At 30.5% G+C, this 27,991-nt stretch overlaps 2 protein-coding genes across 7 annotated transcripts in view; both read right to left on the bottom strand.

Moving 5' to 3' along the window:
* Positions 1-1,572, bottom strand: part of LOC126770370 (uncharacterized) — an 86,595-nt gene extending 85,023 nt beyond the window's left edge. Inside the window, exon 1 of the mRNA XM_050489768.1 lies at positions 1,560-1,572. The gene's annotated coding sequence lies outside the window, so the exon portion shown is untranslated. The remainder of the gene's footprint in view (positions 1-1,559) is intronic.
* LOC126770349 (TOX high mobility group box family member 3-like) lies at positions 92-27,407 on the bottom strand. 6 transcript variants are annotated; one of them, XM_050489727.1, is made up of 14 exons: positions 27,278-27,407; positions 18,076-18,150; positions 12,654-12,782; positions 11,183-11,292; positions 10,448-10,664; positions 10,041-10,118; positions 9,772-9,905; positions 9,551-9,686; positions 9,397-9,477; positions 3,020-3,289; positions 2,579-2,803; positions 2,156-2,419; positions 1,423-1,541; positions 92-1,346 (listed from the first exon to the last, which is right to left on the bottom strand). In XM_050489727.1, exons 1-14 carry the CDS (start codon positions 27,341-27,343, stop codon positions 1,277-1,279), a joined length of 1,974 nt encoding a protein of 657 aa, XP_050345684.1. In that variant the 5' UTR covers positions 27,344-27,407; the 3' UTR covers positions 92-1,276. The 6 variants fall into 6 exon arrangements, with proteins under 6 accessions (XP_050345684.1, XP_050345685.1, XP_050345689.1 ...); XM_050489728.1 differs by having other exon boundaries at positions 18,103-18,150; positions 27,278-27,392; XM_050489732.1 differs by lacking the exon at positions 27,278-27,407 and adding an exon at positions 25,588-25,604.
* Between the last annotated feature and the right edge of the window lie 584 nt (positions 27,408-27,991).

Raw genomic sequence — 27,991 nt, 5'->3', positions numbered from 1 at the left:
TCTTTATCTATAATAAATATTCGATTGTATTTGGAATTACTTTAAAAGGATTTAATTGTTAACAAAAATAACACTAATACTGTTTAAGAAATTTAATGAAATAATTGTTCTAGTTACATTTTATACACAATTATTTTACAATACATAAGGATATTTTGTTTTAAGGAAATAGTACATAGTCTATTTTGATTAACTATAAATTACATAAAATTGAAATATGACATTTTCTTATTTGTCCACTATTTCTATTATTGCAAGGATTTATTTACACTTGTAACTTACTGAATATACAATGGAACAAGAAATACATATTATTTTAAACTAGTATCAGTTGTTCTGAATATAAAGGAAATTTTGGTCCAGCTATATCCTATGCTAAGCACAACTTCTAAAGGAATAAATTTGTATTGCTATCATGAATACATTTTATGAATAACTAATGTGTTTGAGTAGGTAATATATTTTTTTTACCTTCATACTCTAACATTCACCACTCTCATTCCAACTATAACATTTTAAATCAACACTTTATTATATACATTTTAATAAAAGATCTTCATTTCAATTGTTTTACATTATTAATTTCATATCCTTTAATATAATAGCATAATTACGTTTCTTCAAGCTTACTTCGCTAATATTTTAAATTAATGTCTCCAAAAAAGTATTTAAGGCGAAACATAGTTAAATATTAACCAATAAAATACTCATCATTTTGTATTACATTAATACTCATTCTTACTAAAATATCCTATTAATGCTATATAAATTTCACTTAAGGTTAGCTTTCAATTGGAAATATTTTTTAGTACTTCCAATTCAATCATTAAGTTTAAATATGTGTATTACAAAGAAGTATATTAAGGGATTCAATGATACATATTGATACTGAGATTATAATAAAATACATATAGTTAAGCTTATTTTTATCATGAATTAATTTTTATTCTGATTAATGTATATCCCAGATAATTATTTAAATGAAATAAATTTGATTGTTTCTTTTTACCTAAATTAAAATATTTATATTGATGTATAGTTGTGGTTATTTGTCAAGGCACTATATGCTTTCAAAATTAAATATGCAAATTTCTGTTGCATTTGGCTTGAAATTGGTAATTAAATTTCCAACTGTGATCTGAGACCATTATTATCAATTTTACTAATGAATTAATAAATAACCATAACAAGGCAAAGTATTACACTAGTAACTTTCATATTATTTTTAAAGTTTTGTAACCTACTGTACATCTTGATATGTTATGTGTATAGAATCTCACTTGACAGCAGAAAAATTTTGCATTTGATTATTGGTGTTGGATGCAACCCATGAACTGAAGACGTCCCTGAAAGAAAAAAAAACTGTGTTAAATTTTTTTTTCAATTCTGAGATAAATGGTCCTTTATTTTTATCTCTATTACCTGCAATGACTAACAACACATTCATTGGAGCAATATTCATCCTCCCATTCACTATTAGAAATGGCAGGATTAGTACAGCCTTGACGTATACATGATGGTGTACTTCCATTTTCATTTTGCTAAAGAAAAAATTAAACGATTTAAAAAAAGGGAATATACATATTAATATAGTAGTATACATTGAACACATTACAATAAAATGTAAAAAGCAAGTTTAGCTTGGCTTGAATAAGACGAAAGTAAAATTTTTTTATCACCTAAAAGTTGGTTTTTTTTTTTTTTTTATAGAATAGGAAGGCGGACGAGCATATGGGCCACCTGATGGTAAGTGGTCACCAAACGCTCTTAGACATTGGCATTGTAAGTAATGTCAACCATCACTTATATAGCCAATGCGCCACCAACCTTGGGAACTAAGATTTTATGTCCCTTGTGCCTGTAATTACACTGGCTCACTCACCCTTCAAACCGGAACACAACAATAACAAGTACTGCTGTTTTGCGGTAGAATATCTGATGAGTGGGTGGTACCTACCCAGACGAGCTTGCACAAAGCTTGTCTGGGTAGGTACCACCCACTTTTGTAGATAAGTAGCCATTTATTTTTTTCTTTAATATGTAACAAATTATTTTTTTTTCCTTAAATTTTAAATATGTTAATTTAGAATAGAAACTTAATATTTTTATACAAAAATCTCTATATTGATTTATGAACTATCTTTGTTATAAATACCTCTGGAGACTGGTGCGGCATTCCAGAATTTGAATTTATATTGTTATTGGGAGGTTGTTCACTTTTTAACCCATTATTCTGATTTTGTTGTTGTGGTTGCTGCTGTTGATGATGTTGAGTCTGTTGTTGGCTCTGCTGTTGCTGTGGCGTTTGCTGATGTTGAAGTGGTTGTTGAGCTTGTTGTTGATGTTGCAATTGTGGTTGTTGCTGATGTTGATTGGATTGTTGTTGCTGATATTGTTGTACTTGGTGAGCTTGTTGCATCTGTTTATTATTTTATTTTGATTTAATAACTTTATTAAAGTATATTATTATTCTTCTGCAATTTTTATTTTATTATTTAAAAAAAGTCTATTAACAAGAACAAAAATTTGAATTAACTGTTTGCAATGCAAGATAGAAAAATTTAAATCAATTTCTTACCTGTTGGGAATGATGGTACTGCATGGCAGCATGTACAGCTTGCACTGGTGGTGATTGAGACTGCACTTGTCTATAGGCTGGTGGCGAAAGTCCTGTATTTGTGGCATAGTTTGGAGATTGGGTTGGCTGATAGCTTCTTGGTGACTGTGCCATGTTAGGTTGACATGACTGGGTTGGATTTGCAGGATTTACTTGGTAGCCTTGTGGCGATTGCCCTGGGACTCCCTGTTATATATAAAAGTTGATACATATGTTTCATAGTTCTAAAGGTAAGTTTATTCAACATAGAAGCTCAAAATTTATTAAAAGTCCAAAATTAAACACTTGTTAGTGATGTTAAAAAAATATTAGTCATATAGTATGATATGGCACAGTAAAAGTGCACTCACACAACAAAAAAAACCGAAAAATGAGTATAGAAAAATTGCTTAATGTATCTACCTGATATGTTTGTTGGTTATGTCCCATATTTGCTTGGTAGCCTTGAGGTGACGGTTGCGCATTTGTAGGATATCCTTGGGGTGGGGCTCCAGTATATGTAGGCGGTGCCTGACCTCCTGGAAAACTTTGAGGTGTGTAGCCTTGTGGGGTTGTATTTGGTGCGTAACCTTGTGGAGCATGTCCGTTATATTGTTGGCCTTGATAGTAGGTTCCATAATTAGCATTTGCATTGCTGTGATTATACATTATTTGATTTTCTTGTTCTCCACCCTGCATCAAAAACGTTTTCTTTTAAGTTTCTATGATAATGCTTATTTTTAGTAGCTATGTTTTGTTTATAAAGTAAAATATTAATAGGGTTTTAATGATTGTTAAAACAGACAATGGTGAAAAAAACACAACTATATAATAAAAAATAAATATCACGAAAGCAAGAGTTATAATTTATAACAAACAATTGTTAATAAAAACCGATAATACAACTCTCATCTCATTCCAAAAGCTTTCGAAAGCTTACCGGTTTAGAACGACGCGTGGAACAATAGCTGGCTTCGATTACTTGTATTTATATGAATTTGTCTTTAAAACATCCACGGTTATTAATTCATAAGTTTTAGTAATGATTTTGTTATAATAATACCTCGTTTTTTAAATATAAATGCACAAAACAACTTAAAACAAAATTAAAACACAATAGAATGAATACAGATTGAACACAGCATAAGAACTAGTCGATACGACGATGCCTTGCCAGTTGCCGTGATATTCGGAGTGACCAGTTTTAAAAAATATAGCGCAGTCGCAGTCGTTTCTTACGAGCGAAAGGCAGCTTTACGTTCTCGCCGGGGCCTTGAGCATAGCGAGAGTGTAATTTGTACAATCTGTTTCGATTTACTGTAACGCACTTCATACATCAAAGTAAATGAAATAGTGTCGTGTAAGTTACATTTCATGTTTAGAATAACGTGTTGGGATCTTAAAAATTATTTCTCAGTTTAAAAAATTAATAAGACATTTGAATATAATACGAAGTGTTTGTAAGCTCTTTGATTAATAAATATAGCTAATATATTACCTTACCTTTGACATTTTGTCCAAATTTAGAAAAAAACTATAAAATAATTTCAGACAACATTATTCTATTTTAATATAAATAATTATTTTTTATAATATATGTTTAGTCTTTAAATTTTTAAATATTTTTATGTTATCCTTGAGTATAACGGGCTGCATTTTTAGGTCTTAAATTCATGTTTGTAACTAATTCGAGCAATAGATAAAAACAATGTTATAACAATTTATTTAGTTTTGGACGTAGGATATTTCTTAGTTTTTTTAATATTAATCCTAATAAGCGTTGTAGAGATGTTCACTAAAGTCATGTTTTTGCCCTTTCTGTAAATTGTGATCTGAATCTGAATAGAGGCTCTGCATTTATACATCTTAACAATTTCGGGAAATATAAATATAATATATACATAAGCAAATATGTCATCTGCCTCAAATTTACTATTCGCAAATTGAAAACCGACAATCTTACGATTAGACTGATACAAAGTTATTTGTTTGGATTAATTACACATTTTAAATGCACTTTAAATAAACTGTAGAAGCTAGTGTATTTGTACTAAATACATTGGCCTCCAAAAAAATCGACCCACCTACATTTTTTGTAAAAAAGCTATCGTATGGTTTTAAACTACCACATATTTATATTTTTAAGATTGATAATGAAAAAATGTAATTGTAGGATTGTACAAAAACAGAAATAGTGCGCAAAAAATAGGTTTTTAGGTAAATATGTGACAAAACACGAAAACACAAAATTTTACGCAATTTTATTTTTTTGTGTACAAAACGATTATGCCGTTTGTTTTTAAATTTGGGTGCCTAAATCTTACTTTAATAGGGAGTGTTTCCTCCTCTTGACCTAATCACTGCCTGCATACGCCTATTAAGTGACCTGATTAGCTTTTTAATGTCTTCCTGTGGGGTCCGTTGCCATTCTTCAGTTAGGGCAGCTTCCAGTTGATTCAGGGTTTCTGGAATTGGATTTCGTGCTCGAACCGTACGTTTTAGCTGGTCCCAGAGGTGCTCTATCGGGTTTAAGTCCGGACTATTGGCTGGCCACTGCATAACTGGAATTTCGACTTCCCTGAGATAGTCTTTAACAATTCGAGCGACGTGAGGTCGTGCGTTGTCGTGCATAAGTTGGAAATTATCCCCAATATATCCAGCGTAAGGCATCACATGAGGCTCCAGAATGTCCGTTATGTAAGTTTCAGCATTAACAGCACGATTACGGAAAAAAACCAGCTCTGTGCGTCCCGTCAAAGAAATACCTCCCCAAAACATTGTAGAGCCTCCACCAAATCGGACTGTTTCTCGAATGCAACACTGAGAGTAGCGTTCTCCTGGCCTTCGCATGACGTTACGTCGTCCATCAGAGCCTACTAGAGACATTCGGCTTTCATCACTGAACAATACTGTCTCCCATTGGTCCAGTGTCCAATCGACGTGCTGCCTAGCAAATTGTAGTCTTGCTTGTCGATGGGATGCTGTGAGTTTTGGTCCTGTTGCTGGCTTGTGAGGGGTTAAGTTTTGCTCTCGAAGTCTTCTTCTTACAGTATTTTCACTCACAGACACTCCACGACTTTCTCGGAGTCTACCTTGAACGTCAACAGCCGAAAAATGTCGGTTTCTTAAAGACGTCAAACCAATAAAACGGTCATCGGTCGGGTTCGTGACACGCCCCCTGCCAGATCCTGGTCTCCGGCGATACTCCCCAGTCTCCAAGTAGCGTTTGTACACTCTTCGCACCGCTGAACGACTTAATTTTAGTGTTCTAGCCACATTTCGCTTGACTTAACCCCTCATGAATAAAAGCTACGACTTGAGCAGCTTCTGCTTCAGTAGTATCCATTTTTTATGTTTAAACTTATTAAAATTATTGTTTCAACAAAGTTTCATACACTTAATCAATAATAAACATCGAACCGAGATGACTCCGCGTTAAGAACTGGAAATAAACTAACCATGCACTTTGTGCACAAAGTAACGTTTTCTTATCAATACTTTAAAAATATTCCAAATATCATCAATAACACTTACAACTCCTCCAAATCAATATCAAGTGGGTAATAAAATGTTAAATGTATGTCCCATAAGTAAAACAATCCACCTAGGTCGTCGCATAGTTAAGATAACAACTTTGTAAGTAAAAAAATACGGGTGGGTCGATTTTTTTGGCGGTCAGTGTAATTATTATTATACTACCTCGATGTCACATGAAGTAAATATTTTAATCATTGAACATTTGTTTGGCTTTGTGGTCATTGCAAATCGCTTCGGCACTTCCTTGTTAATAGTTCAATCACCACAAAAAATATCTTGATAAATTCACAATTGATTTGTAAACCCCTTCAATGTATTTTTACTACATATCTCTTTTCCTTCTCTTATTTGTAACCCCTTACTTTGGGGATAGGGCCTTTGCCATAAAAACTACTCTTTTAATTTAATACCTCCAGGAATACCATTTGACACGGTATTTTTTTGTATATGTGTAAAAATATAGAGTCATCTAAATTAAATGAAATCTTCTTCGACAAAGCAAGGGATTCATAACAAATTGCCTAACCCAAAGAGTTTGTTCAGTAATAATAATGTGGAAATATAAGTTAACAGGTATACATACCTAATATTATTCTAGATTGACTATAAGACGTCACTAACAAGTAGGTATTAGCTATATATAATAGAAATCAAGATTAATAATAATAATAGGGGTACCGGGTTGGAATTTTGTGTCTACCGTTATTTCTATGCGTACAAAAACAAAGAATATATTTCGAGGTTAGATGAAATTGCATGCTCAAAGATAAATTTAGACGTTTTCTGAATACAGGCTGTAGAACTTACCTACCTATACTATACATTACCTTACTATGAAGCAGAAGCTTTTAACTTAGATTTTTTTTTCATTTTATTTTAAGCATTCAAATTAAATTTTCTATATTTTCAACAAACTTCAGACAACACATGACTAAAATGGATGAAAAAAATTGATCCATTTAAAACGAAGAATATTTGACACCATTCCTTTTATTTTCTCTAACTTTTTGTAAGATGATATATCAAAAACTAATTGTTATACAAACCACCCAGTCAGGCAGTATGCAGAAAACGACTTTTGACTGAGGAGGCGCTGTCAAAATTCTCAGTAGCAGCCCGGAGTCTGGAAGTTGGAAGAGTGTATACTCCCGAGCCTCGGAAAGCACGTCAAGCCGTTGGTTCTGCACCTGAATTCTTTCCGATCGTATCGGAATTCCGTCCCATCGGATTATGAGAGCTAGGGAATAGAGTGTTTGCGCATACACTTGTACACTATAATATCTCCTGCGCAGTTGGCTAATCTCTCTAGAATTCTAGAGATTGGCCGACGTGGCCGAAATCGGACTGGAGGACATTATTATTCCTTGGTCATAGTCTTGGTCCTTGGTCACGGGCAGAGAATATATACATATTTACATGTCAGTATTGTTCAAAAGGTGGGCTTAATGATAATGATGTATGAGTTGCAGCTAATTATGAAAAGTTTTTATGGAAGCTTTATTGATCTCATAACCGTCTTCACTTATTGATATTATACACTGATAGAAATAATCTTGATTTGCTTAATATCAGCAGTATTTCTATCACTGCCTCGTTGGTTTAGTGGCTTGATGTAAGGCCGCAGACCCGGAGGTCCTGGGTTCAATTCCCAGGTCGGACCAATAAAATGTTATTGGGTTTTTCTGTCAGAAAATTCTTAGTAGTAGCCTGGAGTCTGGAAGTTAGAAGTGTGTACACTCCCCTGCCTCGGAATGAACGTAAAGCCGTTGGTCCTGCGCCTGAACTCTTTCCGGTCCCATCGGATTATGAGAGTTAGGATATAGAGAGTGCACTTGTTTCCGCATACACTTGTGCACCATAATATCTTTTGCGTAGTTTGCTAATCTCTCTTGAGATTGGCCGTGGCCAAAATCGAATTGAAGGACATTATTATTTCTATCACATACATTTTTCTTATACCGCATTTACAAATGCGTGCTTGGCATTAGCCAAGACGAACCGCGGACGTGAATCTGTAACCGGTGCGTTTGCTGTACACCTCGCGACTTTGCGGGTGTGATTTTTTGGGTGCGAGTCAGTGTCGAATAGGAAAGCGAATTTTCAGTTTTAGAGAATGTGAGATATTATATATATAAATGGTTTTATTTTATTTTGCCGGGAATGTTTTTGGCGATAATCTCTTAGTTACCACGTATAATTGCGGTGTAGTTTAGTTTTCCTGGAAATAAGTACAGGGTGGTGATACAACAACTCTATTAGTTTTAAATATATCTACACACACAAACACTGTTTTTTTTTTAAAATAATAATGACATAATTTTTGATTATTAAGTACTGATTTACGATTGCGGCATTATACTTTTGGACTATAGTTTTCTTAATTGATATATATGATATATAATCTTTTGAAATAGAATTGGTACAATAATGTTAAATTGATTTAATTTAATATATCGCGGAACTGTCTGACGGACCTGATATGCAAAATGTATATGTAAATAGTCTTTTTTGAATGTTTTAGTTAGCATTTCTATTTATCAAATATGAAACAATAATTTACAAAATGTTTTAAAGACAATGTTAATTATTCATGATAAAAATTAATTTGCTTTTGAGGTTAGACATTAGACAATATGATTTGACAACTTATTTAGTAATGCCCTCATAATTTCATGAAATTCAGCATTATTAATGATAAACATTTTCATATATTTCTACCATTTTGGAGGTTCTTATTTGTTTAATATACAGCATTTTGATTGAATGTAACCGAGAAAGGAAAGTACCTTATGATGACAATTATTGTTAATAATAAATATTCATATATATTATCTTTTAGCATCCTATTATATGAACATTTTATATAAACATTTATTGTTTTATATCTATATACACTCTTTTAATTTCAAAAGTAGAACAAATTATTGTATATATTTTAAAATATTTTAACAAACTATTGGTTTGTAGATTAAAAAAGTAAATACTTTTATAACATATTTTTAAAAGTAATGATATTTTATTTTTATTTAGGCAGGTTGACAAGCAAATGATGGTAATAGACACATTAACTGATCCTTACAACCTTGCGAGTCAAAATATAATTTCCATTGTGCCTATAATTACACTGGCTCACTCACCCTTCAAACTGGAACACAATAATAATGAATGTTGCTGTTTGGGGCTTGCACAAAGTCCTACCACCAATGCTGAAATTTATATGATTTCACAAAGAAAGAATACATAATTCTGTAAAATAGACTTACCTTGGATACTAAGCTGGCTCGATATGCTGCCAGCGCTTTCAGATATTCCTTCTTAGCTACTTCTGTTTTTTGTTTGTAAACCTAATAAAAATGATAGTAATTAATTTCAAAATTTTATGAATGCTTTATCATTGCACTTTATAGCAAAACTTACACTTTTATGTTCAGAATCTAAGCCATCCCACATGGATGCAACAATTTTAGAAACTTCACCAAAACTTGCATTTGGGTTCTGTCCTTTTATAGCTGCTTGTGTGTCTCGGAAAAAGAGAGCATATGCCGACACAGGTCTGTGAAAATTAAGTTGTTTAATTCTTATAATTTAATATTTAAAGAATTTAATAATAATAATGCCTAAGTAAAAGATTTCAATACTTTTGTGGTTCATTTGGGTCTCTTTTTTTTTTCTTTTTCTGTACTTTAGGTTTTTTCTGCATTTGTCCACGGGTTACTCCATTATCCATTGGCTCTGGTGAAGATCTTTTAACTCCCATGTTGCTTACACCAATCTATGCAAATAAAAGATGTATCAAAAACATGTTGCTATTTTTTTTTTAAATAGTTCATTGGCAACACATGTCTACTATCATTTCTATTTAGTATACATAAATCTATTATCTTATTAGTATAAAATTTTCCTATACCTGATGAAGCGTAGTTTGTTGCTGCCGGCTCGCTGAGCAATAATGGATAGGCAGAAGGCTTTCCGCATCACCAGGCAACTACCAACAAACAACGAATTTATTAGAAATTTTAAAATAATCTTGGTTTAATTTAATGACAGTATTAAATTTACACGAAATGTATGCCAATGAACTACTTATAACATATATATATATACATATATGAAAAAAAAACACAAATATATGTAGGTATAGTTATGATAACATGAGTAAGATATTATTATGGTAAATTACAATTATGAGAGACAATAATATAAAGTGTTTTTGGGTAAAGTGATTCTGATTCGCAAGTATTTTCAATATTTTTTTAAATAATGTCTACTACAAAACAATTTTACAAAAAAAATTAACACTATTTTAATATTTACTTGAGAATGATGTGAAGGCACACTATCATCAGAGTCATCACTTGTAGTTCCTGGTGGTGAGGCTCTCTGTGGAGATCCATAAACTGGTCCAGGCTGGGTTGGAGTGCTAGGTGTTGGTGGACCACTCATTACTTGAGTTGGTTGCAGCATGAGCAACTGTTGTTGACCACCAGGCTGTTGCTGGATCATATAATTACCTGCTGGAGCAGCAGCGTTACTATGGGAAAAAATACTTGTTATTTCTTTTGGAAAAAAAAATTGCTTTATAAATAAAATAATACTTATACTCTGTCTTTACTATCATAAAAGAAGCAAACCAAATATTATTTGTTTGTTTTGAAAATATACTTCAAAAAAGATTAGCAAATGTGTAAGAAATACTTTTTTTAAGTTATAATATTATATCTTGTTTGTTACTTTCTTATTTTTGCTTTTTCAATGATCTATTTTAAATTATGTAATATTTTAAATGTTTAAAAGGACATTGCAGTGTTTACTTTAGCTTGTATGTTTTTAAGGTTAGATATCTTAATGTTAACTTTCCCTATTAATGGTAACTCTTGTTTTTATTTTCGATGATCTGATACTTATTTTTTAATTATACACTTCAGATCAAAATTGTTTAATAAATTTGTTTAATTGAAATTGTGTTCATGTGGGAGACAAAGATTCCTTAGTGCATATCTAACATTATTGAATGGAATGGAATAGTAATAGAAACAAAATAAAAAATACCTGTGAGAAGTGACAGGAGTATGTGGTTCTTGCAAGTATAAAGGTTGTTGATATGAAGGAGCACCACCAGGCGGAGCTAATCCATCTTGAGCCGGATTCATCATACCAACCTAGGTGTATAATAACCTTTTAGCATTCTTATAAACATTAGAGAGACAGTATTTATAAAAAAAAAAGGTAATACAAAATAATATAAAAGTAAATAAACAAGATAGAAGTAGAAACACTTCTCTACCTACATTGTTATAAAATAGTACTGAATGATTGTTTTTATTACCAGTGGTAAAAATGATTGGTTTAATTTGACGTTGACATTTATAATGAAGATTTAAAAATATATATTCTAGCCCGTGATACTAGTAGTTATGATAAATCTAATATATAAAACTATGTATTGTAAATTATTTTGACTATTTAAACGGAGGATTTGATTATATACGCTATTAGATTCCTAGCCTATATATGTGAAACCGTTTCAGAGACTGTAAAATTACAATATCCGAATAGCTACCAGTACGTCGTAGCTCGCTTCAGTTAGGGAGTGTATGAGGATTTTTTCCTTCCGAATTTATAATTAAAACAGTAAACCCTACTATAAACTTGTAAATCTGAGTCAAAAAATATATTATTATTTCATTTATCATTAAAAATGATTTAAAAAAATATAATTTTATTATTTTTTGAATGTGAAAACACCATTAAAGTCAGCGCTTTGATTGTGTGAAATTCTCTATATTCTTATAGTATATCTAATAGAAAACTATTGAATTATAAAGAATTGTCTAGGTTCAAATTACTTATAAAGTTATTAAAGTATTTTTTTCCTTATCTTTGCCGTAAAAATTTGTTTACTTAATTTATATACGTCATCAGATTCAGTATACCGATTACCCTGTTATTGACAAATAAATCATGAAGCATAATGGAAACCTATGTATAACATTATTTCAAACAACTTTAGAAAAACTAAAATTTAAGTACTGACGATAATTTTATTATTTGTATCAATATGAATATTTTGTCAGGCACGGATTTGATTGATTATGGAAATAACAAAATTGTTGCAAAAATAACCTGAATAATCGTAATGATCATCTCATCATATTTTGCTATAATTATTATCATCAATAAAATTTAATACTTGTACTAGAAACGAAAAGTAATGCACTATGGTATCTATTTTTAAAATAGTTTTAAGAATGAACTAAAATATCTTCGATACCACCGCCTACTTAACGGAATTTATTAAAAGGCAATTTCATTTCAATAAAAGCAATCTAAAAAGTAGGACAGATGATCGAGGACGCATTTCGTAAAAGTAGGTACTACTTAATACAAATATTACAACAAGAAATTGATTTCATTGTGTATTTAGTTTCATTTTAATATATCTATTTATTTATTGAAATATTATGAGTTTAAATTAAGAATAAATTGAATTTTACAAAAAGACAAAATTACGTAAACCAACCTGAGGCGCAGAGTGGTGTAGTTGGGAGTATTGTATGTGTGAGTTTTGGCCTCCGCCACTTGCAGCATGCTGTCCGTGGATCAACGGAATATCAAACTCTTCGTCTCCGAAAGATGGCGTATGAAAAGTCTGCAACAATAGAGATAATAGTTTAGTAAAAACACCTTACCTTTACCTATAATAAAGTAGTAAAAACAAAGGTAAAACCAAAAAAAAACGTGTGTCTGTACATGGAATAAATTTATCAAAAAAGGAGTGCGGGCGATGAAAAAACAGTGAGAGAATAAGTAAATGCATTTAAATAATAAATCCTATTAAAAACTACTTCCACGAGAAAGAAGTCGCGAGCACAAGCTAGTACTTAATATGTTAAAATTCTCATATAGAATAACTGGTTAATATCACAATTTCAGTTAAGTATTTTGAGTTAAAATTGATTTGAAATATTTTTATTCGTAAATAAGGCAAAATATTTAATAAGTAATAAATATAATAATTATATATATTTTTAAAAATTGTTTACATAAATATCATATCATATATTGATACTTGATTCTTATGTTTATAATGAACAAATAATAAATAAATGTGCTGTCGAATTGGAGGGCGTTAGTAGCTACGGCACAGTATTATAATATTGTAGTTACTATTGCATATATTGTTTAAGATATGTATAATTTGTTCAAAATAAATAAATAAATAAATCAGAAAAAATTAAAGCACAAGTTAAAATCTACATATTTACCTTAACTTATGTATATTTTTGTTTGGTTTTGATAGACTTTTAAGCGTGTAGTGTGTGTTTTAGGTGTATGTAGGTTAGACAGTTAAGTTTTTAGGTGTGTAAACCTCTTTTCGCAAAGTGTTCTAGGACCGTAATGTAAGGTAACCATTATTGACTAATCTTACTACTGTCAGTACATACGTCTGTCGTGTCTGACATGTTATTAAAAAATCTTTATAATATGAAAATCATAAGTTATGGAAAGCTTAGAATGGAATGGAATGGAAAGGAATGTTAGTTCTCTGAAGACACATACAAATAAAATAGTGTCAACATATAACATTATAAGCGTGTATATTACATGTGTTAAAAAACAAACTAAAGTAATGACTAACACCTATTATGGATCTAGTATTGAAGTGCCCCCCTCATAAGACCCGGTTATTTTATCGAAGATTTCCCGACGTTGAAAAAAGATGTGGCTCTCTTCTATTCTGCTAGAAACACTGGGCTTGAAACCTACTACTACTAGGCTACCATGAAATATTTATAAGCTTTAACAGTGATTTTGCCACATGTATATTTTAATCATTAATGTATTTTTTACGTAACAATTTTAAATAGTCAAGTAATGATTTATTAATACATTTAAACTTATTTTATGTCTTGTAGATTTTATCATATAATCGAATACTTTATTCCAGGAAAGATTCATTGAGCTCGGGGAACCGAAAACTTCCTAAGCTTATCTTTATTTCTCGTATTAATGCTACAATTGTTACTATTCTACGATAATAATTGATATTATTGTGAATTTAGATTCATATTACTGCTAAACATATATTTTGACGCAACTGTAGGTTTTCTTACTTTGTTAACACAATCCCGAAGGAAATCTCGAAGCTTTCAAGATTATAAATAGCTCCAACGACTCTTTTCCAATAACTGTATTATTATTTCAAGTAATATCACTTTTTGTTAGTATGTAGTTGTTAGTTGTCTAAACTCTTTCACCGCGTATGCTGCGGAGTTGTACCTATTTGTTAGGGGTGATAAAAGACCTTTATCTTAGAAGATGTAACAGTTTCTCATATTTCATAGATTACTAGTTTGATCTGCAATTACTTTGTTACGAATTTATTTATGTTTCAACCTCGAACGATTTTTTTTAAATGTAGGTTTTATCCTGTCAGTAGGATATAAACCCTCGTTCCTCTAGTATAACGCCTAAGGTGTTCTGCGAATTAATGGATGAATGAATAAATCTACTCGGCATGAATTGTCCGAGACGTACGACGTTTGCAGTGGAATCTTAATGGAATTCCTAATAAAAATACTCTATTTAGTGAAGCTTTTACTAGTATTTATGAATCTTCAATTAAAAAGATTATACCGGAGATGACTCTGTTTATCATTAATTTTTATTAACGTATCAAATTACATACATTTATATATCGTGCATCACCTCTATACAAATAGTAGACAAATCAGTGCAGTACCTTTTTATCCTCTGATCTGTCAATGTCTGTTTTTTTTTGTATGGTAGCTATTGACGAGGTTTATTGTTAGTAAAATTATAAGAAAAAAAAAGACTTGTTCGAGACACGCAAATTCATATTTCCGTTCATATGATTCCGTTTCATATAATTTCAGTAATTTTTTTCATGGCTTTAAATGAATTATTTAAGGATCTGCGAGATTTTATTTGTCATCGAATCGAATACTTTCAGGAAGAAGAACGTATTTTAACTTTGCGGAGTCGCAAACTTTACTTCTCGTGGTTATATGTACAATGTTTCTCATGCTAAAACCAAACATCAATACTATGTATTTCTATGTGCCGATTTGAAGATGTGAAATTTGAAGTGCGGTGCGTTGACGGTGTACGAGTGGTGACAACTTACCACCAGATGAAAAAGTTTTTTAATTGCAATCCAACAAAAACAACTGAGTTAAACGTATGTACTCGAATACTTTGTTGAAAAAAATCTTGGTGGGAGTCTCCGACACAAAGATTATAAATAGCACCGAAAATATATTTTGAAAAGAAAAACAACAGTTGTATTATAATAGGTAGGTTTCCTAGTAGAGTTAGCCCAAAGAAATACGCGGTAAGACATCTTATTAAAAAAATATTTATATAATATTAAACGAGTAGTATTCAAAGATGGTTTAGAGAAGGAAGTGCTTGCATGCACGTGAGCATAATATAGGTAGGTACTCTAACAAAACCATTACTTTTGCTTAAGTTTTACACAACTAAAATCCTGTAACTATGTATGTTTAACAAGCGACATAAAAATATTATGCTTGTGTCAAGTACCAGTATTGATAAAATACAATAATGTCTACTTGATATGATTGATATCGTGTACCTACCTTCATACTTCAATTTCCAAATGTGGTATTATTATTATCATAGTACCAGAAGTAAACTAGGATAATAGTAATCACGCGTAATACGTAACGACGATTGTTAGAGAAATTTAATAAAAATTTGACATTGCCAGTGTTTTGTTGTTAAAAAAATAATATATATATATATTTTAATACGTGAAGACTCGAGAAAACTTTATACTCCTTTTTAAGCATATTACGCGCATGGAGGCGTGTGAGGTTTAAACATAGGTATAGTAAAAGTTTATATCGAGAAGGAGTGAAGAAAGCTAAAATTTATTTATAATATTATGTAAAATAATGCATTTATAGTTTGTGCTCATGCTGCCAAAATATGTGTGTTACCAATATTGGTAACATATATTATATATTTTTTTAGATACACCGAAAATTATGACAAAAAAAAAATAGCAGTTAATCTCCAAACTATCGATTATTTTGTACCTTTGTTTAATGGAATTAAAATTAAAAACGATTTATCTTTTAATTCCATTATGTCAAGTCTTATTCGTAGCTGATTTTCTTTTTGTTTGGTCGCTATTGGCGAGTTTTAGTGTTATTAATTAAAACAAAATTATATAAGAAAAAAAAAATTGTTCGGGACATGCAAATTCATATTTCTGTTTATTCATATTATGTGTTATTTTTTAATAATGATTAATGTTGAGTGACATTATTTAATATAAATATATGTACTTGATATCTTTCTTTTTAAAATAATAATGGTTACTGTGAGTAACCTATATTCAAAGTATACATATATATTACGCTATCAGATTTTTCTAAAGATATTTTAAAAATCTACAAATCATACATCCAAAGTTTCCATTTGTTATAGTTTTAGTGAAAAACACTAATTTTGGAAAGCTTACGGGATTAATACGCTGATATAATGAGCTTTAATTAAACATTAAAACACACAACAAAAACACGGTATATTCTATTTCCGTCTTGAAACTATAATATCATAATGTTTTATATTAATGGGATTAGTAGATTTTAGGTGAGATCAGAATAAGACAAACATCTTTATATTATAATATTAGTGTGATTACAGGAGTATATTGTACTACTATTTGTTGATGCTACTAAACGGTATCAGTACTACTTCTACTACTACACTTTAAATGTAAAGAACATGAATGTTTTTCCGACACTTGAACTAATTATCTAAATTCTAACTACTTGCAGCAAGTATTATATAACGAAGTTTTAACAGTATATGTATACTCATAGTCATAGTTTTTATGTTCTAAATTAGCAGATACAAAAGTTCAAAATTAGTAGATAGTTCGTCTTGGAGATGATTTGTCAGGAAAATACTGTTATTACAAAATCACGTCCAATCATGAGCAGACAAGCCAAGCCTTAAGTTAGTTACAAATAACTTTATCGAAGACGTTCATCAATTTTATAGAATCGTTAATTTTTATTAACAACTTGAGAATGTTTTCCTTATATTTTATAATATAATATATTATTAAAGCCGACCTATGCGTATTGATTTGTGATAGTTATAAAAAAAATCTTCCATGTAATAATTACTTATATTAAAAGGTATGCATATGTATATATATATATTTACATGTAAGTATTTGTTCGTATTTTATGCCTTCGAATATCGTTCATCCGATTGAGTTGAAACTTGGTAGTCGTTATAGGCACACGCGTGAAGGCTTCTGACACAGAACCATCAATTTATAAATAGTTGGCTTGAGTCGCGAGTCGAATCAGTTTTTTTTTTTACAAATTTATATAGGCAAGGAATCCTGATGATTGACTGTAAAAAAATAAACTGAATATTTTAGCGTAACTATACGGACAGCGATTTTGTAATATGTTTTGCAAGACTGTTATTTAAGGTAACATATATTGTTGTATACGATATTGTTAATAATTTCAGAAATTGGCAGTCTATTATCTTTTAAAGTTAACCTAGTATTATGGCTTTATTTAAGTAATAATAACATTACAAAATGTTACTGTCTCCGTTATATGACAATGTATTAAGATATAGGAAAAATCGTAACAAAACTACATATATTTTCCATAGATGGACTAAAGTTTTCGTTAACTTTGTTTATTCGTCTCATCACTAACACATGAAAGAAATATCAAAACCTACTAAGTCCCTTAATTAACTAAAATTTGATTAGATAAAATTTATTAAGGGGCTACGAATGAGTAATAATTTTTTACCATTGTTAGATCACTCTCATTATCCGTATTTTGATTTTATGTGACGTGTGTTCCAATGTTAGGACTTAAAACGTAGAACAAAATGGTTTCACTATCACTAACCTGATCATTCATAGCGTACACACTTGCCTTTGTGTTGCGACAGATGGACAGGGACGACTCCAGGGTTTCTGGTCTCTGCAAAATAAAAATATTTTAAAGAAGACTATTTTTTGTGTTCAATAACACTACATTCATCACAATAAGTAAATATTATATTCAAGAGAAATGTCATAAAATAAATTAAAAGAAAACAGTATGTTAATATTTTTATTAAGTAAAAATAATCTGTAAAGTATCGGGTATTCTCATTAACTACTTAACAAGTTTGTTACAAGTAAAAAAAGAATCTCTTGCTAACGAAGTTGTCCTGTAATTGAACATAATCACGATGGAAGATCAACGTCTGGTAAACGCTTAATTTATCTTGATTGTGAATTTATTATGGCGTACCTCGATAGATACTTATTTCCTGGCATCAATATGGGAACAAAGTAACCATGATCGTCACAACAACCTCGTTAACTATCCGACATGATAGTTAAGTTCAATTTTATTACGTTATATTTTACATTTATACTTTATTAAATTTCCTTCATCGATCATAATCTCTGGACTTCATTTAAGATTGCTATCCAAAACTTTATAAAATCTGTTATTTAATGTGATAATATTATATTTGATAAGGGATTAAAGCATTTGTTATAAAGCATAATTATATTAACAAAGATTTTCATTTTTTTAATATATTTCTTCAGCTTAAATAGATAATTCTATATGGATTACATTATTATTTTTCTATTTCTATTAAGCACTCTCAGTTTGTTCACCTAAGCTTCTTGCTGTAGACTTTTGAAAAGAAGTCTCACCCTCATCTAATCGTTCTGTTTGTTGAAATGAAATGAGAGATTAGACAAACGTGTCACAACATTTAATATAATATTGTGAAAGTTAATATTATATTAAATCATACATTTATATAAAAATCAGTTCAGCAATATTTGGAGTCGTTTCAAATAAAACCTAAACTCATAATATTATGTAAATACAGCCATTAAATTTGAATAAATATGCAATTGTAACTACGTAGACGTAGTGTTTTACATAAAATTAAAATTTAAATTTGTTCTTAATAGAAATGCACAAAAAAGTTGTGAGATAATAAAATGAAAATAAAAATAGTTTCGTTCTTTTTTAGTAAATTGTAATTGAGCAAATGAAGACTTGTCATTTCGAACTTCGGTTACTTCCATAAAGTTTTTAAATGTCTTAACTATCTTAAGTCAATTTGTAAATTTATTTGCCAATATGTTGTAGAACGACAAGGTGTATTAAGCCCTAAGCAAGAGTAGGTAGGCCTTTACAAAGTAAGCAATGAGTTGGCGCTAAATTTAACTAAAACTTTTTAATAAAAAAATAGCTTAGTAAACTAAAAACACAGATATTCATTTTATAAACAAAAATAAAAAAATTAAAGTGTACTTTTCTTTGAGTCGGCCGATACATTTCTATTTGTACATAATTTCAAGTGTAATTTAAAGATAAATTCGTCTTTAAATAAAAACAAACTAGTTAAGTTATTTAGGAAGTTATATAAGAGAGTGCGTGAAGAACCAATTATATAATTTTATTCATAATTTTAACAAAAAACTGAAAATGTATTGATTTTTTTTTTTAAGATAAAAAGTTGCGAATTTTTTAATTCATATCATGTTACGAAATATAGAAGAGGAAAGTCTAATAATTTATTATTGACATAACTTTAATCAGAAGATATTTTTTATTTTTTATATACCAATAAATGTCAACACAACTAATACACAGATTGGTACTTGAGCGCGCAACTTCAGGCCATTTGATATTGCAATCTTAAGAAATGGTAACTGGAACGAAAATTTATTCTGCAATCAGCGAATTATTATTATAATTCAAATTCACTTAATACTTCAAGTATTCATTTTATTTAAATATTTAAGGTCTCACTTATAGTGAAATAAAAAAACATACCATACATGTACTAATATATTTTATACGGGCTATTCAGTTACAATTTTTTTACTTTTCAGTAAGGAATGGAACTTTTAAGGGTTTTTTTATAGGTAGGCGAACGAGCATATTGTATTGATCACCTGATGGTAAGTGGTCACCAACGTCTATAGACATTGGCATTGTAAGAATGGTAACCATCGCTTACATCGCCAACGCGTCAGAAACCTTAGAAACTTGGGTGTTATGTCCCTTATGCCTGTAATTACACTGGCTGACTCAGCTTTCAAACCAGAACACAACAGTACCCAGTACTGTTGTTTTGTGGTAGAACATCTGATGAGTGGGTGATACCTACCCAGACGAGCTCGCACAAAGCCGATGTTCGATAGTTGAAACCGCCGTTTTTTTTTATTGGACTTGAAAACCTGACTTTTATCTACAATGCGCAATAAAACATTGTATTCTACTTCAATACAATTATATAATTATAATAATTCTACTAAAATACAATGAATTAAAAATTATCGTATGTGCCCGATAATCAAGAGATTCCTAATCCGAAATCGCTTTCCCTGAATTAAGATAAGATGAACAGAAAAAAATAATGATCAAACTGGAAAGATGATATAAAGAAAACCCTAAAATAGGGAAGTTATTTTATTTCAAAATTCAAATACTTGAATCATCATACATATGTCAATAAATTATTGTATCTGGAAAAGCTTTACTATAAATGTCTTTTGAGGCAAGGATCTTATTAATAATCATAATACCTTTCTGTTTAGTATATTGCCGTTTCAGCATGCGCCCAATAAATTTACTATTTTATAACTTATTCCATATTTCTTTATTATAATTTTTCCATACATACGTACATACATACATTGCGTAATATAAATGTAGTATCCGTAGATAATGTTATAAAGTTTTTATGAAAATAAATTAGTATCGATGTTCCAAAAATTTATCAATATTGTAGTGCCTTGAGTTGAAGTTGGTTTCATTCCATGACCGGTTTCTGTAGCACACCGGCTGCCACAGTCCCAATAGGCTTTTATACGTTGCACACTATCAACATTAAGTGAAAGGACATGCCGATAATTGCTCTGTGTTATTCGATTTTGTAATATGTCGAACTCGAATAAATCATTTAATAATTCATTTAAGGCTTATCTAACTCTAAGAACAGCTTAAAAAATATTGCGAAACTTTTCAACTTTAAGACTATGATTACTTCTAACATGAGCCTCCCTTTTAATAAAAGCTGTAATGTTATAGGAATAAGAATTCCAATAAATCTTAATAGTCAATTATAATGTGCCGTCCATAACGATAGTATGTTACTGATATGTTTTTAGAGCGTGGAAAGTAGAAAGTTTAAAAAGTAGGCAACTTTAATAAACATACCTCGAAAGGTATCTATTTTTGCCTAAATCATTTATGAGATTCTTCTTAATTTATATATTTTACTATATACTTCTTTCTTATTACTAATACTTAATCGTTGCAAACAGAATGCTTCATATATTATCTTTATTTAGATAAGAGTAACAAATAATATTACGGTATCTACATTAGTATTAATAAATGTTAATAAGTAATTTAGTAGTCATAAAAATCGTTTATTCAAACGAACTTAAATAATAAAATCCATTATATATACATAGCATTTGAATATTGTAAGAGAACGTGAATTCATTATTAATGTCGGTTGTGTTGTAGAGAATTCTTTAGGAGGACATAATTGCCGGTCGGTGACCCCGTTTAGTTCCTCCAACTAAAATAGCGTTAAATCAATTGATGTTATTACAATTGGAACGCATCTTTCATCGTAACCATAGAAGTCTTTACATTTCATAGGGGACTGTCGAATGAACCCTAGATCATTCATTGTAAAGCAGGTGGACGCCTTGTATTTATTATCTGTTTTTTTTTTAAATATTAGGTGAACGTAGTAATGGAAAAAGTAAGAAACTAGTCCTACCCACTTAATAAATGCGAGTGATTACGTTACAATATTACTACGACAATCGTTGCTGTTGTTACTGAGCAGTTGTAAATATTATTACAGAATTTAATTATTGATATCTCTCTTGTTTTTTTTTTAATATTGTTTATAGTCTAATTTTATAGTAGATATAAATACTCAATTTTTACATATAGTAATTCTCATAATTATAATTAAAAAACAAGGAAGAGATATATTTTTAAGATCGTTGTGGCATCTATTACATTTTTGTTCTTGTTGGTGCTGGCCCATTGAGCCTCGAACTATAAATGTACTTAAAACTTTATTAACAGTAATAAAAGTTCAACGTGTTATTATTATTAACTTCGATACTAAGTTTGCCCGATTGCAAATGTACAAATGTATATGTATTTGAAAATATCAAAGAGTATTTCCTAAAATTGATTTTCTATACTAAATGTAGTTAGTTATCCTTTAATAAACACTCAAAACCCATAACGATTAGCTTAATCCATCTAATCCAGCCACTAGAAATAAGGTTAAACTATTTATTCAGTTTCTGTACTTTTTTATATAGTAACATTGATTTATATTCAATTAAATTGTAATAAATTTCATCAAAAAATGGTTATCTTAATATCAATGGGTTTATCTGTCTTACGTTCTAGTTTGTCAATAGATAGTATTTTATCAGTATTTGTTTGTACTTTACGATGTGTTATTGTGCCGTATGTTTCATTATTTTCTGCCTAAATTTAAGATAAAACTCTTTTATTAAGATCTAAGGTAAGTAGATGAAATATTTCAACCGTAGCATAACATTTATGATTAACATAAAAAATTATGAAGTCATAAATCTTTTTATTAAATCTAACTAATGCTTAATTTTATTACTCTTGATAGTAATTTATGCTTCTTTCAAAATTAAAATGTATATTTAAATTGAATTTATTCTCTTTATATATTCATTAAGTTATACTATTAAATTTAATAAAAGAAGTGTAATTTAAAAGTTTTATCTAAAACTAATTGTGCTAATATGTTTATTAACCTTTAAGATACAATCAAAACAAATACTTATTAGAATTGAGTACCCACCATCCAGCTTATTAAAGTTGTTACATATCCTATCAGCAGTAGATCTAATAAATTCCTGGCTTAATTAAATACGTTCCGGTTCCATGTAATATCTAATTAATCTATCGAGGAAGTAAAATTATAACAATTACAGTTTTAATCACTAAATTTGGTTCACAGTGTTTAATAGATACAAGTTTATGTCCGCAACACACAAACGGACACAAACTTTTTTTAAAACAAATTCTCACTTTTTCTCAAAGATTTATATCGAGTTTTATCGGAAACGATTACTTGGAACTCGATGTAAAGGCACGCTAGACACACGTGCGGACCGCGCGGGAAGACTGCGTGGCGGTCGCGGCGCGCGCTGCGGTGGGGCGCCGCGGATGTTAGTACTCGTGGCGGCCGAACCACGCCGAGGGCGCTTTTGCAGCTTCGGCCTTCGACTGAACCAACGTTAAAAGCCTTTAAAAAGTCACTAGTTGAAATTTGAATCTTGTCGAAAGGATATTTATTCCTTGTGCCTTTTAAAGCTTATTTGTTAACAACTTAGTTACATATTTTAAAGAAATACCTAATTATGGTGTTATAGAATACGTTCTTAGTGAATTTGACAAAGTAAGTTATTAAAAGCTCATAGAAAAAGCACACTTTCTGACGACGATGACGTCTAAGCCAAGGGCCAACCTTTAGTACCGTAAAGCAATCGTTTAGGATTTGGGTATTAGGACATGCTCATTTTCAGGCCTTAGGTGGCCTTCCAACATCTGGTTCGTTCAGACTGTTTTGATTATTATAATGTCCTCCATCCCGATTTCGGCCACGGCAGCCAATCTCAAAAGACATTATTTTAATTATAGTGCACAAGTGTATGCGCAAACACAGGTGCACACTCTATTCCCTTAATCCGATGGGACGGCAATCCGACATGACCGGAAAGAGTTGAGGTAGGCAAAACCAATTTTACAGGTTTTACGTGATTTTCGAGGCACGAGAATATACGCATTTCCAACTTCCTGAATCCGGGCTGATACTGAGAATTTTCTAACCAGGAAACCCCAATAACTTTTATAGGGCCGACCTGGGATTTGAGTCTAGGACCACCGGGTCTGCGGCCTTACATCTAGCCACTAGACCAGCGAGTCAGTCAGAGTGGTTTAATGGTACCCTACAGTGTTGTAAAAATTCGTTGTAAGTATAGTCAGGAAGTCAGTTTTTAAAATTTTCGTTTTAAAAGAACTAATGAAAAGGTGAAGACTTCAAATATGTGAATATGAAAATAGCAGCTATTTATTTATATATTTAACTCTATTCTGCATTTATAAAAACTGGGGACAATCTTGGAACAAAAGCTGATAGATATAAAAGGGAAAACTGTCCAAGGTACCGGTGGTCCAAGGTGACGACTACGAAACATGAACGATGAATATGAAAACTGAACACTAAGTAAAAAAATATATTTCAAGAACAACCTAAACCAAAAGAGGTTAGTTACCCTAAACAACAGACTGTTGTCTCTTTACTTCTATTTATCAACAGTATCATAATAATTCATTATCCATGGTAGATATTATAGCTACGAGTAGGCAAAGGTACAAATGAAAATAGCCTAGAACGCATATACCATATATTACCTAAATACATTGAGATTAAATAAAATCATGCTAAATAAATAGAAAATAAGTTAAGTGCAAAAACTTACTTTTTGAGAAAAAAATAATAAATTAGCCTTTTGTCATCACAAAGACGCGTTTTTTAACGGCCATACAATATTTATTTAAGGCACAAGAGTATTCGAAAAATTGCGATTTTGAATCTATAACATATGTATTAAATCTATTAACAAAAATAGGGCTTCGGACTGAGTTTATACACTTAATTTTATAAAAAAACTAGTTGAAAGGCCCGGGGCCTGCGTAGCATTTGTTTATGACAAATAGGAAGCAGCGATTGTTTAGCGGAGACCGCACTGCAACGCAATAATTCGATCCTTCGATACGCACCTCTGACTTTTCGAAGTTTAAGACAAACTTGTACCTCCTTCAACCCAAACAGGACTATATCATCCTTCAATACTTGTCCTCATGAGAATAGGCTCCATGCTCATCTTTGGCAGAGCTGTTGTGTTGTTGTCAGACAGTGTTGATATTATTATTATTATCGTCATGTTGCATGCATGCAGTTAATATTACGTTTACCTTTATGTATGTATTATTTGTTTTTTACATATTATTTAGATTATTTAACTTTTTTTTTTTAATTTTTAAAATCACTTGTTATTTCTACCCAAATGAGTCAGTTTATACATTTCTATCTTAAAAATTAAGGATACTTAATTTAGTGAGTCTTACCCTCATCTGAAGCCTTATTGCAATAAACTTGAAATCATTGTATGTTATTTGTTCTGAGAAGGTCAAACATTGGTGTTCATATTTCTATCTTGATAAAGTACGAACTATAGCAACACCGCATAGTGTCCTACTATTTTTAAATCCTTTTTACGAAGTATTATACAATAAATTTACAAAACTCCCCACGTTTTTAAAAGCCTACATACACATTTTGATATTTTCTACTTTAAAATTGAAGAACATGTGCACAAAAGTTCATCCCCTTTTTTACTACCTCAAAAAATGAAGCAACGAATTGAAAGCATTGATTGAAAAGGTTTATTAATATAAGACTAACGGTCTTTCCTGTAAACGTTCACTCGGCGTTTAGTCAAACACTGATACCTCTCTTCTATCATAGTTGATTTGACATTTAACAAAACAACATCTATACCTAAATAAATCCGTAAGTTTTGTTCGATTATGTTTTAAAGTAAATAAGTAGATTATCAATTATCTACTTAAAGATAGATACTTACTTATTTATAAGTATGTATTTTTATTATTAATTTATTATATCATATTATAAATATTTCATATTTTAGTAATCAGCTTAATGGATAATTTTTATTCTGCACTACATAAGTTTCGGAGTTAAGTAAAAATACATACATCCATTTTAAAAGATTATGCGCAGAATGAATTCGCACAGCTTGTTAATTTATTAATCGCGCGGATTTTAATCAAAGGTACCGGCTTCTAATCTGGGAACCGACATCATTGTTGGAAAACCTGTATGTTCGGAAATAAATATCCATATAAAAGTCGCCTAGTAAATTAAAATATATGTAATTTTTCAATTTCACATTCCAACTGATCAGAAGTTCGCATCCGTCATAGCCGGATAAAATATGTTATGTAAGTCGATCAATCTTTTTTACAAAAGTATTAAAATTATAAATTAATTTACTTACCGATTTGCTACTTTTTTCATGCTAAAATTTAATATAATAGTTTTACTAGCATCAAATTTGGATTGTGTGTATAATCTGTTCATCTGTTCATGCATATTGTGCATATGGTTTCTAAAGTTATACCTATTGCTTAAAACCTACCTCAATAAACGGACTACACCAAAATATTATTTTAAATCAGACTGTTGCAATAAGACTAACTTACGAGTTTTATAATATCCATATATTTGAATAGTTAAGCTTACGTAATTATACTTGTTATTATAAAAAAAACCTACTTATTTACATGAAATTCATCGAGTGTCATTTTTTTATATACGCATATAAGTTTTATTCATGAATTACGTAATTAGTATGTGATTAAATTTTATTAAAATTGCAGCAATTTACACAAATATCAAGAATATAATATTATATTAAGTTTTGTGTACTATATTTCTTCTAGACATTATTATATATACTTAATAGCTTAAAGCTAAATTTTCGTTAAATGCTTTTGGTTCATCTGACACAGGATTGATTATTCGTACAAATATTTTAAATCTCATAAGCAACGGTCATGATAATGTAATTAATATACTTCGAAATATTGCGTAAAATTACTTGTCCGATATTACAAGGGATGTAAGCTGATTAATTGAATTCATATATTTCTCATATTCAACTTTTTATTCTTCTAACAACATTTGTACTATGTATTACATTTAATTACATATAATTAATTTGTATATATATTTTTTTAACAATTACATGGCTTTATTGACGGTTATTATAAAAATAATGGTTGATTTATATTTATTTGAGTAAGAGTTCAAATAAAGTATTTTTTTTTGTTTTAAAATATCTAAATAAATATTAGGTTAAATTGTTATGCATTTAAAAAGCTTTATTTACTATTAATATTTTTTTATATCAATACTTACCTTGTACATATTGTAGATTTTATATGATCTATCATGATCGTCCGAGGTGACCTGAGTAGGTTCCATGGCGATACATCAACTAAATGGAACACTGATTTCAAAGTCTGTTTGTCCATTTACCAATTTTGCATGAAATAATTGATTTAAAACTGTAAGTAACGTTAAGTAATTAACAATTAAACTTTTTTCTTGTCTTTTTATATTATTAAAAATCTTTTTTAGAAATTTTTCAAATCCTTTTCACGCAGCAGCCAATTATAATTAATAAAATTAATTTAATTATTTTTAATTATTTAACTTTATAAATCGTTAATGTTTTGATTTTCTAATGATCATAAGGCGGGCAACGTCATCAATCGTAGAGTAATTACGGTATTTATCAATGGAGTTAGTATGGGAATAGTCGAGGTGTCGTCACCGTCAGTGGGCGAGCAGCGAGCGACGAGCAGTAAGCGAGCACGTGGCCGGCACGGGGCACGCGGGCCTAGCGCAGCGGGACACACTTGCGAATCCGCGAGGGAGCACCCGCCGGAAACCGAGGTGTACCGGGGCTCCTCGAGTACAGAGAAGTGGCGGCCCGCGGCGCGCCTGTCCCGCGCACTCCGCACCCTGCACCCCCCAGTACCCGCACATGCACTCTGAAGCCTCCACACCACCGCTCACCCCGCATTCTATGCTCGCCTTAATCGCAAATTAAGGTTCCCGTAATGTTTT

This window comes from Nymphalis io, chromosome 8 (genome assembly GCF_905147045.1).
Source record: "Nymphalis io chromosome 8, ilAglIoxx1.1, whole genome shotgun sequence".
NCBI classification, from domain to species: Eukaryota; Metazoa; Arthropoda; class Insecta; order Lepidoptera; family Nymphalidae; genus Nymphalis; species Nymphalis io.
Note: the sequence above shows the minus strand (reverse complement) of the source record. Positions and strands in the feature narration are given on the sequence as shown.

Excerpts from the sequence above, each read along its gene's own strand:
- LOC126770349 (XM_050489727.1), bottom strand. The coding sequence starts at position 27,343 with ATGGAACCTACTCAGGTCACCTCGGACGATCATGATAGATCATATAAA. Across the intron at positions 1,542-2,155 it reads TGCCGCACCAGTCTCCAGAG|CAAAATGAAAATGGAAGTAC; the intron begins GTATTTATAACA and ends TTTTTTCTTTAG. Across the intron at positions 1,347-1,422 it reads TGTGTTGTTAGTCATTGCAG|GGACGTCTTCAGTTCATGGG; the intron begins GTAATAGAGATA and ends TTTTTCTTTCAG.